At 44.2% G+C, this 18,050-nt stretch overlaps 1 protein-coding gene across 1 annotated transcript in view; it reads left to right on the top strand.

Annotated features, from left to right (window-relative positions):
- The window catches only part of ETS1 (v-ets avian erythroblastosis virus E26 oncogene homolog 1), a 64,604-nt gene that overhangs the window by 14,453 nt on the left and 32,101 nt on the right, over positions 1-18,050 (top strand). The window contains exon 2 of the mRNA XM_008566494.1: positions 16,718-16,837. Coding sequence (XP_008564716.1) covers positions 16,718-16,837 — 120 coding nt within the window. The remainder of the gene's footprint in view (positions 1-16,717; positions 16,838-18,050) is intronic.

The raw sequence follows: 18,050 nt of genomic DNA, 5'->3' as shown, positions 1-18,050 counted from the left end.
TGGACCCCCTACCTACTGTCCCCTAGTGAGTGCCTGTTAGACAGTCCCAGTTCTAGCAGACTTTCCCTAAAGTGCTTTGCAACTGAAGAAGTCTGTAGGAACCATGCACCTCAGCAGTTTGCCTGTTGCCCATTGCAGTGGTTGATTTACAGCCAGAATCTGGCAGCTAGAAAAGGGGATCCTGTGTCTTTAAACAGCTGTGCGCCAGTGTGTGTAAATGTGTTTGCTAATCCAGTGACTAATTCAGTATATTATAAACCAGCAATGAGCTGGCTGCCAAGACAGGGCTGCATCCCAACTGGAGTGTGTGTAAGGATCACAGAATGATTTCTTGAATTCTGCCACACTGCCAGTCTCTGAAATTTCATCTCGTCTGTTCCTTGCACCAGAGTCAGCACTTGCCCTTTTCTGGTTCCTGTGGATCCTCTTCCTCTTTCCTCCCTCTACTCCTCCCTTCAGTTTATTTACTCATCTGAGGGTGGAGCCCTGCTCAATCTGAGTCAGCAGGGCAACCAATCAGAGCTGTTCTGGGGCATTCCAGGGGACAAAACTCATGATCCTTCTTGGAAAAGAATTTCCCAAAAAGACCCCTTGTCATCACAGTGTTGCGACTGCACCTTCCTCAGTTCCTGTCCAGTGAGCCTGCCCTTGGAGCCCTGTTCTATCTGCCCTTCCTCTGCCTCCCTGAAGGGGTTGTTAAAGAAATCTCCAGCCTGGGGGAAAGGGATAGGTCTAAGGCAGACTTCTTTCCTCTGAGAGTATATACCTGGAAATATAAAAATGCACACATCACTTTAAATGATGCTTAGGCAGCCTCTTCTGGGAACATCTTTTGGTTAGAGAATTTGAGGGGTTTTGTTGTCTCCTGGAGTCTGTGACCTTTCCTCTGAGTCCTTACAGAAGTTGCAGACACCAGGTGTCTGCCTCTGAAAGTGGACCTTCTCCAGCCTGTCCCACAGTCTCCCAGGTGGGCGTGGGATGGAAGGTCTGGTCCTCTCCCAGTCTTCCCCTCTCAGTCAAGCTGTCCCTCCTGCCACCCCCACCCCAGGACAATGGCAGGCTCCTTCTTCCCCTTCTCCCCTGTGCTTCTGGAACTCAGCTGCTTCACTCAGTCTCCTGGCAAAACCCTTTGTCTTAGTGGTAGTCGTGGTGCCCACCTGCAGTCGTAAGCATGCGACTATTGTCTGTGCCTTTTGCTTCCTCTGCCAGGAGAGAAACTGAGTGAAGGGTCCACGGCCCACAGTCACCAGGGCGTAACCATTGCTCAGACGCGGCAGGTAGGTCAGCAGCTCTCTCTCTTAAAATTTCTTGCTTTTCTAATTGAGATGTAATTCACATAAAAAAACTCACCATGTTAAAGTGTTTATTACAGTGGTTTTTAGTACATTTGTGGAGCTGTGTGGCCATCAGCAATATCTAATTCTAGAACATTTTCATCACCCCAAAAAGAAGGCCATGCCCATTAGCCCTCAGTAGGATAGCTCTTTCTGAAAGAAGAACTGCTGTCCAGCTGGGGATGTGAGGAAGTGGCCTCAGCACGTACTCGGGGTGCTCTGCCTCTCCCCAGTCTCTAAGGACCTCTGCGTCCCTGCTCTCTCACCACTCAGGTTTTATTCCGATGGCTCACTGGGTGAGGCTCCGCTATGTAGTCAGCTAGTGTAGTTTGGGCAGGGATAATGAGCGCTTTTACCAGCTGCATGCAGACAGCGCAGTCCAGGGAGCTTGGGGCTGTGGTGGCTGCAATTTCTTAATGGCTTCCTGATGAGGCAGAGCCATTTATTAGCAGCGGATGGGATTGCGCATCCTGGTCTCTCCCTTTCCCACCTACCCAGGCAGATGGAGAGGGGCTTCGGCTCCCTTCCCTTTTGCATTGATCGCTTTCTCTCTTCTCCACCCATTGGTCTGTCTCACCCATTGATCTGGAGATGGGATCTGCCTGGCGACTTGTCAGCCTCTTGGGTTTGCTACTGGGAGAGGCGTCCAATGCTGTCTGCTTTGGGCCAGCCTGGGCGAGACTTGGGCGCAGCAGTGTCAGAATGCTGAAGTCTGGGTGTCTGGGGCCATTAGGAGATGGAAAGCCTATGGGGGCTAAAGCAGATCACAGCTAGGTGTGTGGTTCCTGGAACCCTTAGGTCTCTGCACTCTAAATGCATTTGCATTTAGAACTGGAGCTGCTTGTTTTGTTAGGCAGAAAGCTTCATTAATTAGATGCATCAGGTTCAATTTAGAGGCTGATGCCCTGATGTTCTGTCTGGCTTTGTCAGTGGAGTTTGTTGAATCCTTCCACTCTGGCCCTGTGTCTTTGTTACTCTATTTGGAATTGGTAGTATTTTAGAACTTCAAATGACATGATGGTGATCTGTTTTCCTTATAGTGCTTTTTAGATAACGGTCCATAGATCACTGAAATTAACTGCTGTCTTCACTCTTTTGGGTTGATAGAAGCAGCGCCCTCAAATTTCAGAGCTGTCCCACATGGGGGTGTCCTGCAACTGAAGCTGGGCATTGAAGATTGCTTGCTTTATGATCCCTGGTAGGCAACAGGAATCTCTGCTGAAAAGAAACTCTTCTGTAGTAGAGCCTGACTATTGTTATTCAAAATTTATAACCTGGAGTGGGAGCAGATAGCATCATGGGTCCGTAAAAGCCCAAGTCATGTTAGATCTTTGGATGGTTGTTGCTCTGAGGTTCCTGGTGAGGAGTAGTGTTTATCCAGAATGATGAATCAGGGCTTGACGGAAGTGAAGACATGGGGGAGACCCTCTCTCTCCTAATCCACTGATGTAAGTACACAGCAATAGTGTGGGGGCGGGGGGGAATGGACAGGGAGTCAAGAGATGTAGAATTAGTAACCATGGGAATAAAGCAAGTTGACGTCACCAGCCTGAGCTTCATTTTTCCCATCAGTAAAGGAACACGTTTGAACTAGAGGATGTCAACAGTCCCTTCTGATTCTGAGTTTCTGGAATAGTGTTGGACTCCTGACCAGTGACAGAGCTCAGTTCCTCCTCCTCCCCACCAGCAGCTTACTTTTCATTCATTTTATAATTATGTCTGCTTTCCAGGAGGGAGAACATTCCTCTAGGGAGTTCTAAAGTTTTATAGTAAATTCTGTAAATTCCTCTTTTTTGCTTCCGGGCCCTGGATAAGGCTTTATGCATCAGATAGACATGGAGGGCTGGATGGAGGAGCAGAACCGGGGAAGTGTGAACACACAGGAGAGTGCACTGGGTGATAGTCACTGCTCTAGGCCATAAAAAAGGCCAGAGCTGAAGAGGTACAGAGGCCAAAATGATGGATTAGGTGGGTCTGTACAAACCTAGGAGTAGCCTCAGATGATGGGTGTAGCAGTGATCCTAATGGTTTAGGGAGAGTAATTATACTCCTTGTGAAGTTTATCTCTCACTATCCTAAGTACTTCCTTTGTAGCTCAGGAAACTTGAGCTGGAACTCTAAAATCTTTACCTGAACCCCTCAAAGGAACAGGATTTCCAACTCCTCATTGGAGACATACATTTGGATTTACTGAACTGAGTGGGGCCTTTATTCCATGAAATGTTCCATGTCGGGGCATTGCCATCAATTTTTGGTACGTTTAGCTGGTTTGCAGGCATTCTGAAGACTGATAGGTCAAGGGAAGGGCTGTCTCAGACAGCCACCACACATGCTATGGATGGGGATTTTAGCATCTTCTCTGATGTCAGCCTGGCTTCAGGGCAGGAATGTGTGTCTCTCCACCTTCTCCCCACCCGTACCATGTGGTTCCCATGTGGCTGTCTTGAATTACGCTGGGATGATTCAGCAGGCCCCTTGGAAAAGAAGGGAATGTTTAGCCTTTTGGGAGCAGGGGGTGGGGAGAAGTCAAGGAGGCATTGTTTGAATGAAGTTCTAGCCCAGGTCTGGTGGCCCATGCACCTACTTAGATCGGCACAGTGTGGTGTCTTTTAGGTGGCCAGATGCTTCATCTGGGCTTCAGGCTCTCCCATCTGCATAGAATGAAAGAGGCAGTGGAGTGTTTGCTTGCTGTTGGTTTGTACATATTATCTCAGTGATCCTCAGTTCAAGTTCCTTAGAGCACCCTCCAGATGGTCTGAACCCCAAGCATCTTGACTCATGCACTTCTGAAGTCACTTCAAGGAACACGATGAAGGCTTTTTAACCATTTGTGGGTTCCACTGGCCCCGCAGTGTCCAGCACTACCCTGCTCTGTGCTTAAGCTTTTAAATTATACAACATTTATGTGCTCGCCCCTGTGGTGGCGTTACCTGGGATATTCTCAGTGAAACATGGTAAGCTATTTAAATGAAAAAGAGGACAATTATCTTATTTAAGTTCCTTTCTATCTACTTAAATGTTGGTTTTCCAGGAACAAAGAGGAAAGTCAGTGACAGGAACTTGTAGACCTGAGTGGAAAGCTGAAGTTACCCCTGGGGGATCTCTTGATTAAGCCCTGAATTTTTCGCCTTTGGGAAATTCCAGCTTTGCACTTAGGATTCCTAAGGCTGTGTGGTTGGACTGGGTCCGGGGATGCAGTTGCTGATATTGGCTGTGGATTACTGGTGAGGGCTGTCGGTGCCTGCAGGGCACACTGCCATGCCTCTTTCCCGGGTCTTCCCCCACCCAAGCTCTATTCTTTTTCAGTTTGGTGCCTGTTGACCAGCCAATCTGACCACCGGTGGTCCTTCTTAGTAAGCCCGTAGGAGGATGAAGAATATAACTAACACACTCGGAAAGGATTAAAATTGATTATCACTCCAAAGTCATGTTAGAGCAAAAGATGAAATTCCTGAAAATAGAGAAAGCGTCAAAAGAGACTAAAAAGGGAAGAGGTCTTTGCTGAGATACAACACACACACACCTGTGAATTTCAGCTCTTGGCCTTTTTATTCTGCTCCGAAAAAGTAAGGGGGGAACTTTCCCATGGAAAAGCTCTTTTATAGTGCCCCTAAACATGTATAATTGACAGACCAGATAAGATTGTTGTTTCAGCAACCATAGCATTGACCTCCATCGATTGGTTAGTTTTTCCTTGTCATTTCCACCTTGCTGTGACCTCTACAGAGAGAGGCCTCAGTTGCTTCGGGCTGGGTGGAGCAGCAGTTACCTTTCTGATCTACCCCTTCTCAGCGGTGGCTGTTTTAGCAGTAGGCAAGCGAACGTCCTCATTTGGCTGAAGAGATCCTTTAGGCTCAGAAGGAACTATGTGAGTGGAAAGGAAGCCCATTCCTAAGCAGGAGGCATTCTCAGTGACCTCATCTTCCTCCCAGCTCGGGTCCAGTTGGAGCTGTGCATACAGGCAGGCTTCCAGTTCCTCCTGTCTGGGACTAACAGTGGCAGATATAAATAGACCAAGACTTTGCAGCCATTGTTCTCTAACTGCCCATTGTTTCTGGAAGCAAAGCAGTGCTGTGGCTGTAGGCACCCGCCCTCCCATGTCTCCCTTTCTCTGTCTTTCTCTCCTTGTGCAGGCAGAGGTCTGAATCCCAGCTCAGCCATTCCCACAGTCACCTTTGCACTTGTCTGGTGCTTAGGGAGAAACTCGAGGGGAGAACCAGCTCCACAATGGGGAGGTCAACCGAATATTGTAACCTCATTTTTTGATTTCAGTAATGCTTTTGTCTGAGTCTTTCCATGATATATTTGTGGTCAGGACAAAGATATGTGGATGTAATGATAGCAAAGTCAGGAGGATTTGTAACTGGTTGAACAACTATACCCCAAGGGTCTTGATTAATGTGTCAGTGTCAGAATAATGCATGGTTGCTGGTGTTATGTTATGGGGCTCAGTACTTGGTCATTGCCTTTTCAGTGTTTTTATCAGGGCTTAGAATAGAGAAAGATGCAGAAACCATACTTGGTAAGTTGCAGGTGCTGCAGAGCTGAGAGGTATAGGAAATAGGATAAGAACAGATTTATGATATAAAAAAACTCTACACAAAGAAATATGGATCAAAACAAACAAAGTGGAGAGCCCTACATAGAAGCCAATAAAATTCAGTCAATAGATGCAGAACTGGCTCAATATCAGCTTATAAAGAGAGGGCTTGGCAGTGTACTTTGAGTGGCTTTCGTATTATGGCTGTTAGAAAAATCAGCGTTGTCTTAGTCTGCACCAACCAAGGTTTAAGGAGTAAGTAAGCTGATTTTCCTCCTGAGAGGTCTAACATTCACCTGTGAATGCTTATGATGCTCTTTAGGAGCACCAGCACACAGGAATGCCTCCAGGTTGGGGAGACGGCCAACAACCATGCCATCATGAACGGCTGAAGGAACCAAGGACTTTTAAACTTGGACAGATGTGATGATAAAGGAGAGGGTATAGCAGTTGAAAAACTGTTAGATGAAGATTTGATCTGTACTGCATGGCTTCAAACAGCAGAACTAGGGCCCACGGGTAGAACTCAGAGGAAGGCAGATTTTAACTCAACATGTATAAATCAACTTTTAATAATGATTGTGACTTATAAGTGAAACTAAATGGCTGAAAAAGTAGGGAACAACTGTGTCTTAAGTGAGGAGACTTCTAGGGAAGTACGGTGGTCGCGTCCTGGGCCCTGCTCTACTGCTGACCGTCATCACCCACGGCCAGATGTTCCTTTGTAGATTTGGAAAGACTGGGCAGGGCATGTATATACAGAGTGTTGCTTCAGCGCCCATGGCTGGCGTGTTGAGAATATGTGTCTCCTGGCTGGGAACATGGACTTACATATTCTTATTTTTCATCATGGTTTCCCTGGGTTGAAAAGAGTTGCCCTGTGTGAATGTATATGAGTATGCTTTTTCCTTCTCTGTCCAGATTCATTTATTAAAAGAAAAACACATCTGCATAAAAAAGCCTTAGAACGCAGGAAGAATGTCCACTTTGTTTTTCTTTCTGTAGCACCAAGACATGTGGGGTTTCAGTTTCCTCCAAGGGGTTTTTGAAGACTGGCTTTCATCTCAGACAAGGCTTTTTCCCATTGGAAACACAGTCCTTTTTTGGTTTAAAACTGTATTTATATAATGTATAAATAAATAAGAAAGCCAAGAGAGAATTTCCTTTCAAAACTTATGGAAAAATGTTGCTTTCTGAACATCATCAATTGGGAGTAAGGCAGGCCTCTTCCCAGCCCGATTTCATTCTGCTTCCTTGTCTCTTTATTCTGGTTTAGAATGTCCCCCAGTCTTCCTTCCCTCTGCTTTCTCCTGTCTTTTCTTCTCTTCTTCCTCCTCTGCCAGCTCTTCCGTCTGTCCTTCCTCCCTGGCTGCCACCCCTGGGTCCCCCTGTCCTTTCCTTGCTCAAGCCCCTTTGCCGGTCTGGCGTGAGCAGAGTGCAGGCTGGAAGAGGCTGTCTCTGTGTTTGTTCCCTGCGTGGGAGGGAGAGGCAGGCCTTGAGAAAACAGTTCAGAAGTGCAGAAAAACTTTACCTCTTCCAGCCTAAATAAACGGACTCTGCTCCATTTGTTTGCCCAGATTTTTCCTTTACCCATGGAGACAACTCCTCATCCTCCACCTTGCCCAGCCCAGCCTGGCGATTCTCAGGACCCCTCCCCTGCTGCCTGTTTTGCCCCAGACCAAATGCCAAGCGGGCGCTGAGCCAAGGGTGTGAGCAGGCGGTTCTGGTAGGATGTGCGGCGCAGCCTGGAAGTTCTGGGGGTCGCAGCTGCTGTCTGCAGAGAGTCTCAGGGATTGAGGCTCTTCCCTTTCCAGAACAAACTTTTCCTATAATGAAAATGATGGAAAAAATGAAACTCTGCTTTTAACCCTGTGAATAGGTATAAGGAGAAAACACTTGGCTTTAGCATCTGAAGGTTTGGGTTTGAGTCCTGAGTACATCTCTTTACTGGCTTGATAATCTTGGTTAAATCACTTAAGTAGACTTTGTGAGCCTCAATTTTCTCACCAGTATAATAGAGATAATTCCAAACTTAGTTGTTTTGAGCATCATACTAGAATATTTGAGAAAACGCTTTCTAAAATGTGAAATTCTATTCAGATGGCAGTAATGATAATTGTAGGTGGGAATTAAGTGAAATGGATACAAATTGGTTAGCTCAATTAGCCAGCATCTCCAGGATCTCAGAGGATGAGGCCTCAAAGATTGATATGTAAACCAGAAGTAGTGGATGCTGGGTAAGGCAGGATGGAGAAATCAAATACTTTCTGTTTTCTTCTGAAGTGGGGTTATCCTATGCCATGTTAGTACCAAAAGCCTTATGACCCTGTCATGAGTATTTCAGATGAAGGCAGGACAGGAGGTCCCCTCATTCAGAAGTGTAAGATGTGGAAAGAGCCAATAGGATGCACTGTGGCTGTCTGCAGAGCCCTGGAGTTGAAAGAGTTCATCCTTTCCTCCTTCATAATAAGGACACCATGGCTCTGCGTTTTCCTGACAAAGAAATCACACTGTTCTGGGACATTTGGGGTTTGTAAAATATGTCATGTGGTGGGGGAGTCAAGTGTAATCATCTATGCAGGAAATGATTTAAAACATGTGAAACACTTTGTAAATGGCTTAAAATCATCATTTAAGAACTTTAAATTATTCTTTAAATTACTCTATTGAGGTGGTCCTTGTATGCAGGCATTCTAATCTCAATAGTTAAAACATTCTTTTAAGTTGTGAGAGTATCATTAATTTAAAGGCCCATAAATGACTATGGTAAAATGCAGCTTGCATTTTAGCAAATTCCAAATATATAGAAAAGAATTTTGAGCACAAAATTGTGGTTTTGTTGTGTGCCATATTGATTCTAAGATGGCACTCTTAGGAAGTTTTTAAAACCAAAACGCATCTCAGGTCCACTGGATTCGTGTAGCTGTGAAGCGTTGCCATGGCAAACATACTTTAGATGATGACTGCTACATAGAGGATGTCCCCCTTAGATTGGGGGATGCAGAATAGGTAAAAAATTAATCTATTTAAAAAGAAAAGCCAGTTTCAAGTGATGTAATTTTTCATTTATATTTCAGATTCTGATTATTTGCATTCATTTTTCCTATTTTCCCAGTTGCTTGGTTGTACCTTAGAAAATTGCCAGATTCCTTCTTGTGGTCTCTCTAAGCATTGGGAAATACAATATATATATATTTTTAGTCTTTATATTTTATAGAATGCTTTTCAGTTCAATCAAGTCACCAGTAATTTATTGAGCATCTACTATGTACTGGGCTTTGGCATTTTCTCACATATTTCACTTAAGCCTCACTGTGAGGCAGGTGGAGCATCCTACAGAATGAAAGCGAGCTCCATTTCTGGGTCTGTGAAACCTGTTTCACGTACCTTCACCTGCCAGGGCTGCTGGAGAAAACATATCGAGATGTCTTTCCAGCAGGGCACACTCATTCAAATAGTTCCTCTTTCAGGACCTTTGCCCAATGTTTATGGTGGGAGATTTGAACTATTTTCTAAGGAAAGAGTGAAAACATTTAGTGGCAGGACCCAGGGGGCAGTTCTGCTTTCTGGCTCGGATCCTGGAACGGAAGAGCCTCTCTGGGTTTCCCTGAACACCTGGAATTGATTTGGGTTTTTCTCTGACTTCGAAACATTTGCTGAGGTGGAGGATGGTGGAGGGGGTAGGAAAGAAATAAATCCAGTGATTAAAAATAGCTTTTGCATGTCAGGTGCCTGAATGAATTTGGGAACATGCCTGCAATCCCTTTTGTCTGGCAGGTCTGCACTCTGGCGCTGCCGAATTACAACTGCTTTTATTTGTTTTTCCTGCTTTCCTACCATGTAATGGTCAAGGGCTCATTGGAACCATGTGTGAGCCTGGTGAGTCACCAAATCCTTAGGACTTCAGTGGTAATAATGTGTTAAAACTCCTTTTGGGGGATGGGGTAGGGGGTGAATGAAGGGAAGGAGAGAGAAGTCTGAGGTCACTTCCTACAGATGTTCAGTGTGCTCAGAGACTTCTTTCTCAGGCCTGGTTGTGGGGTCCGAGGCCGGATTCTCGGTGCAGTTTGGAGCACGCTTTGCTCCACAGAAGACCATCTCTTTTGTCCCAGGGCAGCTTCCCTCTGAGAAGAGGCATCTGCCTCAGAGTTGGCACATTGTACCCAAACAGTGTGCATTCCCTAGTGGCCATGCGTATTGGCAGCAGAAAGAACCAAGATGCTGTAATTTGAGACTGGCTTGCATTTTTGGTCAGTCAGGTCACTGGAGGGTGAACTGGGGATTTTCTGTGCAGCTTCTTTCTCCCTTCTTTGGAGCGGTTTTTATTGGCTGGTGTCTTTGAGGGGGTTGGGTATGAAGTGAAGGGCAGAAACCCAGTTGCATATTTCCCTAACTGAGGTGAGTCTGTTCCAGGTCTCGTGGTGTTCCATTGTGTGGGACAATGATGGACTGTTCGGTTGGGAAGAGTGGTCCCCAGCAAGGACACTGGGCCGTTACTGCTTAGTTCTTGCTGGAGCCAAGAGTCCTGCTTGTCCCTCATTGCTCTGTCACATCATTGGGCTTATGAAAACTGAGCCAAGGGGCACTTATCTCCTTTCTTTGTGTTAACCTCAGCCAGAAGCTTTGTGGATTATGCAGCTTCCTCAGCTGGAAGTCTGAGTGCCTATTCCAGGAGTCAGGAGCGTAGGGGAAAGAAGACACTTACAGGTTCCTCAACTCTGCTTCTAACCCACCCTTCTGTGAGTTAGAGAAGGCGATGGGATCTGTTCTTGAGGTTCCCTTTCACATTCTTCTGAGATCGTTAGCATCTTATTGGTGAGTCCTCTGAGAAGCCAATAACTAAACTTCCCGGGGACAATTCACTCTGGAGTCAGAGCTGTCAGTCGCTGGGGCCACAACTGTTTTTCTCTTTGTTCTGGTCTGAAGGAGTGAAGACCCCTTATCTCCTACCCTAGGTCTCATTCTAGGCAGTCTGGCAATGGCCCTGCCTTTCATACCGCCCTGTTGGTACTGGCCAGAATCCCCAGTCTTTTTCTTAGAGTTGTAAGTTCATGAGGACATTAACCATTAAGGATGATTACTGCAGTCTTCTGCTTGTAGGATGTGGGAGTGAAGGGACTGGCTTACTTTCCTGATTTGAAACCCTCTCTCTCTCTGATACAACTCTGTCCATATCCAGATCATAAGAGCGTTGCTTTAAAGTAAGTTCTGTGGTTCAAGTGGGCCAATCAATGAAATGTAGACCTAGATTTAAGCACCAGGGAAAGTAACTGAAGCCCTGTTTTCTTTTTCCTTGAGTTTATTTGCCTCTTGTAAGCTTTTGTACTTTGATCCTTCTTTATCTCAAAAATATCCTTGTGACAATAAAATATTTGTGGGTGAAAAGATACGTTGTTTGGGATTAGCTTTACATTCTCCCTCTCTCTGTGTATGTGTGTGTAAGAAGAAATAAAACCTGGTCATGTTGATAGATTTTGAATAGGCGTTCATAGTACCTTTCTCTCTACTACTTTTATGTATGTTTAATGGACTTCTTGTAGAAATTACTTGAGTAAGTGATTTACCCAGTGTGATTACACTAATGGAAAAGTGTGAACGGAACCCGTGGATTTTGACCAGCAAGTCAAGTCAACTGCAGTGCGTGTTCCTCTGCCTCTTTTTCCTTGTCTTCAGGGTCCTGTCTTTCCATTTGGACAATCACTCTCTTTTCCTCCCCAAATGAACCAGTAAGTTTCTTCTTGGTTACCTTTTACTTTAATAAGCATATTTCATTAAGCCTAAATGTAACTAATTAACCATATATTCTGTGCACAGTTGCCCATTCGGGTGACTTGGAGTGAACACAGACAGGGAAGGAAGCCAGCTTGTCATTTAACCTGTTTGCTTCATGTGAAGGAAGCCTCAGTACCCTTAGTTCCAGAAAAGGAAAAGATTACAGTTGATTCTGTTGATGGTCATTAATATGTCGTTATGGGGCTAGCCAAATGAAACTCTGGGTTTCTTGGAACAGTTTTAAATTTTTAATTATTTCCTTGAATTTATCTGATTCTCAAACTAAAAAACAAAGTCCTGTTTTCTCTTTCTCACTCTGAAAAATTCTAGTTTTCTTGGATCTCTGATCTATTCCTATTTGCAGTGGAATAGAGTGGAAAGACACTGGACTTTAAGAGTTGGAAGACTGGCTTCCAACCCTGGCTGATCCCTCCCAGCCCTGGGACTTTAGGGCAAGCACTTGATCTTTTGGAGTCTACATTTCCTCATTGTAAAATGGGGGCCCTGTAACACTTTTCCAGGCCCTCAGAAGTTTCATGTTGTGAGGATATTGTGGAATGGTATATGTGATGGGTTTTGGCGAACTGTAAAGTAGTTTTTAGATGTAAGGCACATTATTCATTTTTGGTGTTCCTTTCATGCTGCTGTGGTCATGACAATACCCAACCCCCACGGCTGGTGTGATTGTAATCTGGTAGGGTTTGGCCTAGCCCAGCTGTCACACAAGACTGGGACATGCACTTGGCATTTCTTGTTCTTGGCTGTATCCTTCACCACCTAATCTTAGGATCCCACATGGTCCAGTCTTCTCTTTGTCATTTACTGAGAATGGTGAGAGAAGAAATTTGTGAGGTCAGTAAGGCCTGCCAAACAAAAGCCACCTTAAGTTCAGATTCTGTGTAATGGTATTGGTATGAGCCATTCGGTTTCAAAGAATTCAAAAGAATGGTATGAAAAGACACATGAAACACCCTTGAAGGCTTCTTGGAAACTGAACAGCCCTTAACTTTGAGTTACATGTAAATGAAACACTTCACTTGAAACATCTAGGAGGTGGTTCAGGATTAGGCCACAATGAAAAACGAGCAGATTTTTCCCTACATTCAAAATGCCAGTGCCTCACTGTACCCCTGCTAGTTCAAGGAAAGCTCCCTGCTCACTTCTGCCTTGATAACTGTGTAGTCTTGGGATGGTTATTTAGTCACAAGCTTCTGAACAACTTTCCTCTCTGAAATCTAGGGTAATTCTTACAGATACTAACTCGGATTTAGGGTACTCAGGAGTAATCCATGGGCAAGAAGTCTAATATGATTGTAATATATTTATGTCTTCACTTTCCAGTGCGTTGCGTTTATAATCTCCACTGCATTGGCATAGTGTTTCTCTAGGTTAGCTTCTCAGTATTTTGAGACAAACATTTGTTATTTGAATTTAAGATATTATAATTATTAACACAAAGGCAATTTCAGTATTTTTTCATGAAATACTATTAGTTTATGTCTATGGAGGTATGACTAATTCCTAGATGTTGATCCTAAAATTAGGAATATTTGGTACCTAATGCAAAAGTATTATAATAGGTAATGAGATAAAGTATTTTAAGAATAACAGAGATGTCTGCTTGGGCTAAACCATATCAGATTCTCCATCTGGTGATTTCATTATTGTTCATTATTGTTATGTATCAGTGTGATTAATAGCACTGCTGCAATCATGAGCAAGCAAAATAGAGGGAATTTTTGCATTAGTATATTATGTGATGAGTTTATTATATTCTATTTATATCCACTTTTGAACATGATCACTCATCATCATTTAAGTGTAGTGCCCACACCAGTGAAAAAAGACAATCCTGGCCAATTATTTACTTATTTATAGAGGCAGTTTGATTTTCTTTTTTAAAGCAAAATTCCACACTTTATAAACATAGGTAAAGCTCTTACTTTCCCATCATCGTTTGGGTCCAAGGACAATGATATGCCTTCTCTGGAGCTCATCAAGTCCAAATGCAGGTGTCTCATGTGTGGGGAGATGGTTTCCACTGGCTGGGCTGTGAGCAATTTTCAAGAGACCCAGCACATGAGTCCCACAGCCAGAGTGGCAGAGTCCGGCACCCCTGACGAGCCCTGTGTGGCTGTAGCTGATGGCAGGTGGACTGGGCTTTTAGAGATGGCACTGAGGTGGAGAGGAAGAAGTTAATCCAGCTGTTTCCTGGGAGAGAACAAGTGAGAACCCGGAAATGCCGGCTCTTAGAGAGGAAGCACAAACCTGCGTGGGGAACCGTCCGCTCAGCAACCCTGTCCAGAGTATGGCCAGAGCACGTGGAGCTACAGGAAGCAGACTTGGGGAAACCTCTTTCTCAGCATTTCCACAGTCTTCCTTGGCCTTCCCATCACACTGGCTTCGTACTGCCAAGCTCTCATGTTTAGAAGATGCCTGGAGCCTCCTGGCCAGTCTCATCTTCACTTCCAGTTTGCAGCAGAACCACTGCCTGTGCACTTGGCCTGGCCTGTGTTTTCTCGTGTTGTCCTGGCCAATTTCCACCATCGGTAAAGTCTTTTTCATTGAGTCATAAATCTAATGGAAGGAACAAACACACGAACAAAACCCACATAATTCAAGTTCATGAATTTGTGTTTGATGGGAGTGAAGGGAGGAAAGTTGGTTCAAATTCAGAAAAATTCAGTTCACTGAACATTCATTGATTGATGTGTGTGCTCAGCCATGTGCTGGGAGCTGAGGATGTTGCAGCTGTCCCTTCTCTTGGAAGCAGTAATCTCTGACTAACTCAAGAGTCTCTTTCTCTACAGTGAATCTGACGTCTGCTCTCAGGGGAGACATTCCTGGACCTGGCACTGAGCTGTTCTTGGATGCTCAGAGTGGGGACGAAGGGGAGCATTGATGTGTTCCTCAGTGACTCATCAGATGATTACTCCATTGTTTGAGGGCTGGGTGTTATGTAATCAACATCAACATTCTATCCCCTCCCCCTGTTATTTTTGCCCCCAACAATCTGGGATTTTCCATCATTTTGTCAACTTTCCTGGAGGCATGGTGATTTTTCCACTAGATTTTTTGGGGCATGGCCCAGGGCAACCCAAGCTCACCACTCCCTGGAACTTCAGGTTCCCCATCACTGGCAGGGCCTGGGAGGGCAGCTACAGTGAGCCCTGCTGTTCTTCCAGGGCAGAGCCTGGACTCCAGTTTTCTGACAGCATCGCTGCAGGCAGACAGGAGGGAAAGCGCTGCCTGCCCTTTTTTGTGCAATGTGATTTCCATTCATTTTGACATTCAGAGGCAATATTTGCTCCTTTTTTTTTTGGAGGTGACCAACTGCCATCTTTTCTCTATATGTTTCCATTTTATTCAGCCAATAATACGTTAAGGAATTTTTTCAACTAGCCAGTCTTTTAGAGATGGGGAACTTCTGCAGTAGCCTATCCTGGAACTCAGCCATTTCATGTGACACACTGAAGATCCAGGCTTCTGGAAATCACTGTGGTAAAGTGTATTGCTGCCAAAGAGTCAAAGGAAAGCTAATAGGGATTCTCAGCTAATTTCTTTGCTTATAAGTTTTGTGTGGGAAATAGTGACTGAAGTGAATTCAGAAGATGTTTAACTTGAGCCATATTCATGTACCTGCTCTGTGAACCTGGTCTGCAAGTATAGGAGGACTGGAGATGGCAGAGATAAAGATACACATGGTCATGGCCAATGATGACACATTTGCAAATCTGTAGGTTTTCATATCTCACTCTTCTTCACCACTTACGTAAATCAAGTTTTATAGATTTTACATCCTCTATGCACTTCATTCACGTTGTTTGATTTTGTTATTTACATTGCCACCTCCTCAGTCAAAGCCACCATCGTCTCTCACCAGAATGAATGCAGTAAGTTTCTAGTAAGTCTTCCCGTATCCATTTATACTCACCGCCTAAACTCACCTCCTAAACACAGAACAGCTAAGGCAAGCTTCTCAAAACAAAATGTGTTCCTGTCATTCCTCTGTGTAAAACTCTCAAGCATCTCTATTTTACTTAAGATAAAATGATAAATTCCTCAACAAGCTTTCTGCTTACCTCAGCTTTGTCTCCAGCAACCATGCTCCTTGATCACTGTGCTTCAGCTGCATTGATTTTTTTGATACTAAAATATATCAAGCCACTCCCCTGACACCCCATCTCATGATCTTTATTTCTGCTCTTCCTTTTGTCTAGCATTGGGGTCCTCTAACTTTAGTGGTCATCAGATCACCTGGATTCTATATTAAAAAACACAGAATTCTGGGTTACACACCCAGAGGTTCTATTCAGTAGGACTGGAATGGGGCTGAGAATTTGCATTTTAACTATTTCCAAGTAATGCTGATGTAGCTGCTCTGGGGACTACACTTTGAGAACCACTGGTCTAGAGTATTTTCTTCCAAAACTCCTATGCGTCCTTTACTTCTCAGGTCAAACATCTCTGAGCATCTACTAAGGGAGGTCTTCCCAATTCCTCCAGACTTGCAGGATTCCTGTTCTGTGTTGATATTGCATCTTGTACTTTTTCTTGAAAGACCTTATTGACCTTGTCTTTGAACCTTTAATTGTGTTAATAGATTTTTAGTGACTGAGTCTACTGCAAGAATCACATATCTAGCTCCTCGATGGTAGGAGCATTCTCCATCTTGTTCACCGCAGTTTCTCTAAGTCCTTGCACATAGCAAGTGCTAGGAAATTATCTGTTGAGTAAGTGAATGTTATTTCTTTTTCATAGGTTACTGAAAGTAGGTAGTGATAACTCATACTTTCAGTGAGGGTGAAAGGTAAGCAGGGACTGTGGTAAATTAGTAGAGGTGTACAGAAAGAATAGATATATTTTGTTTGTCAGGGATGCAGGACATTTTAGGTAAGAGGTTTTTCTAAGGGGCCTAGCACACTGGAAAGCCCCTTAAATTTTACCTGCTCTGGGGGTAAAATTGGTTGGTTCTTAGCTTGACTTGTTCAGTCCACTCATGCCCTATTATGTTTAGTGAAAAAATTACCAGTTTAATTTTTGTTATTCATATGCTCTTTTTTTCTTACAGATATGGAATGTGCAGATGTCCCACTGTTAACTCCGAGTAGCAAAGAAATGATGTCGCAAGCATTGAAAGCTACTTTCAGTGGTTTCACTAAAGAGCAGCAACGACTGGGAATACCAAAAGGTACATCTTTGCAGCTGGGAAAAGAGAGGCTGGGGCCAGACCTGTAGGCCAGGTTTATTTTCTCACCTGTAGTGTGTGAGGCCAACATCAGACTAACCCCACTTGAATCAACAGCAATGGGTAGTTGCAGACATCTGTTAGAACAGTCACAGGCACACGCGCTGATGCTTCTCCATCTTCCACGCTTGTCACTGCCATCCTGGTATTAGGACAGTGCTTCTCAAACTTGTCTCCACATTAGAATCACCTCTGGATCTTTGAAAGCAGCCACAGCCCAGGCTATATTCCAGAGCAATTAAATCTTGATTGCTGGTGGCATCTGGATTGTTGAAGCTCCTCAGGTGATTCCAAAGTGCTGGCAAGTTTGGAAAGCAGTGTCTTAGGGTGACTCTGGGCCACCATTGGATGAACTCGGTGAGCTGCATTTCTTGGAATTTACTGATTTCTCTTTTCTCTTCCTTGCTTCTTGGCAAAACGTGTTTGTCCTTGGGTGTTTTTATCTGAAAGGGTTTATTCAGGAGTATAAGGGGACTGGAGTTGTCAGAAAGGAGAATTGACTGACTGGAGAACACGTAACCTTCCCCAAGGAGCATTTCATGAACAATTGAGAACAGAAAGAACACTTTTCTAAAGAGGAAGAGTATTACTGTATTTAGATCAGGCCAATTTGACTGCTAGATGAGAGACTTCCAGTCCCATCAGACCCAGGCTTTAGATTGATATGTGAATGTATCTCAACACCTTTTCCCATGCCTACTTCTTTACCACAAACCTCAGCTGACAGCAAAGCCAAACATCTTCTGAGGAGCACAAGGCAGAATAAAGTGAATTCTGACCATTGGGTTTTCCAGCATTCCATGAAGTAGTCTGCTGGATTGTAGGCGGTATCCTTGTAACAGCTATGACATGGGCACTACAACCTGCCATCATCTGTACTCTGAAGTGTCATTGGCAGGTGTAGCCATATTAAACCTCAGGTCATGTATGAAGATTATGTGTTATCTGTACTAAGGTGCTACTCAAAGCAGAGCCTGTGATATGCACAGATTTCGCAGGATATCTGGTGTAAGATATCCTAAGAACACCTAATGATGTTGTTATTTCCAAGTGCCATTTGAATGACTTACTAATTGCTGCAATTATTACTAAACATAATTGGCTAACATAAAAATAATTGAGAATAATAGTCTCAAGTATATTGTAAGAGTTAAGG

The sequence above is a fragment of the Galeopterus variegatus genome, unplaced genomic scaffold (genome assembly GCF_000696425.1).
Source record: "Galeopterus variegatus unplaced genomic scaffold, G_variegatus-3.0.2 Scaffold247, whole genome shotgun sequence".
NCBI classification, from domain to species: Eukaryota; Metazoa; Chordata; class Mammalia; order Dermoptera; family Cynocephalidae; genus Galeopterus; species Galeopterus variegatus.
Note: the sequence above shows the minus strand (reverse complement) of the source record. Positions and strands in the feature narration are given on the sequence as shown.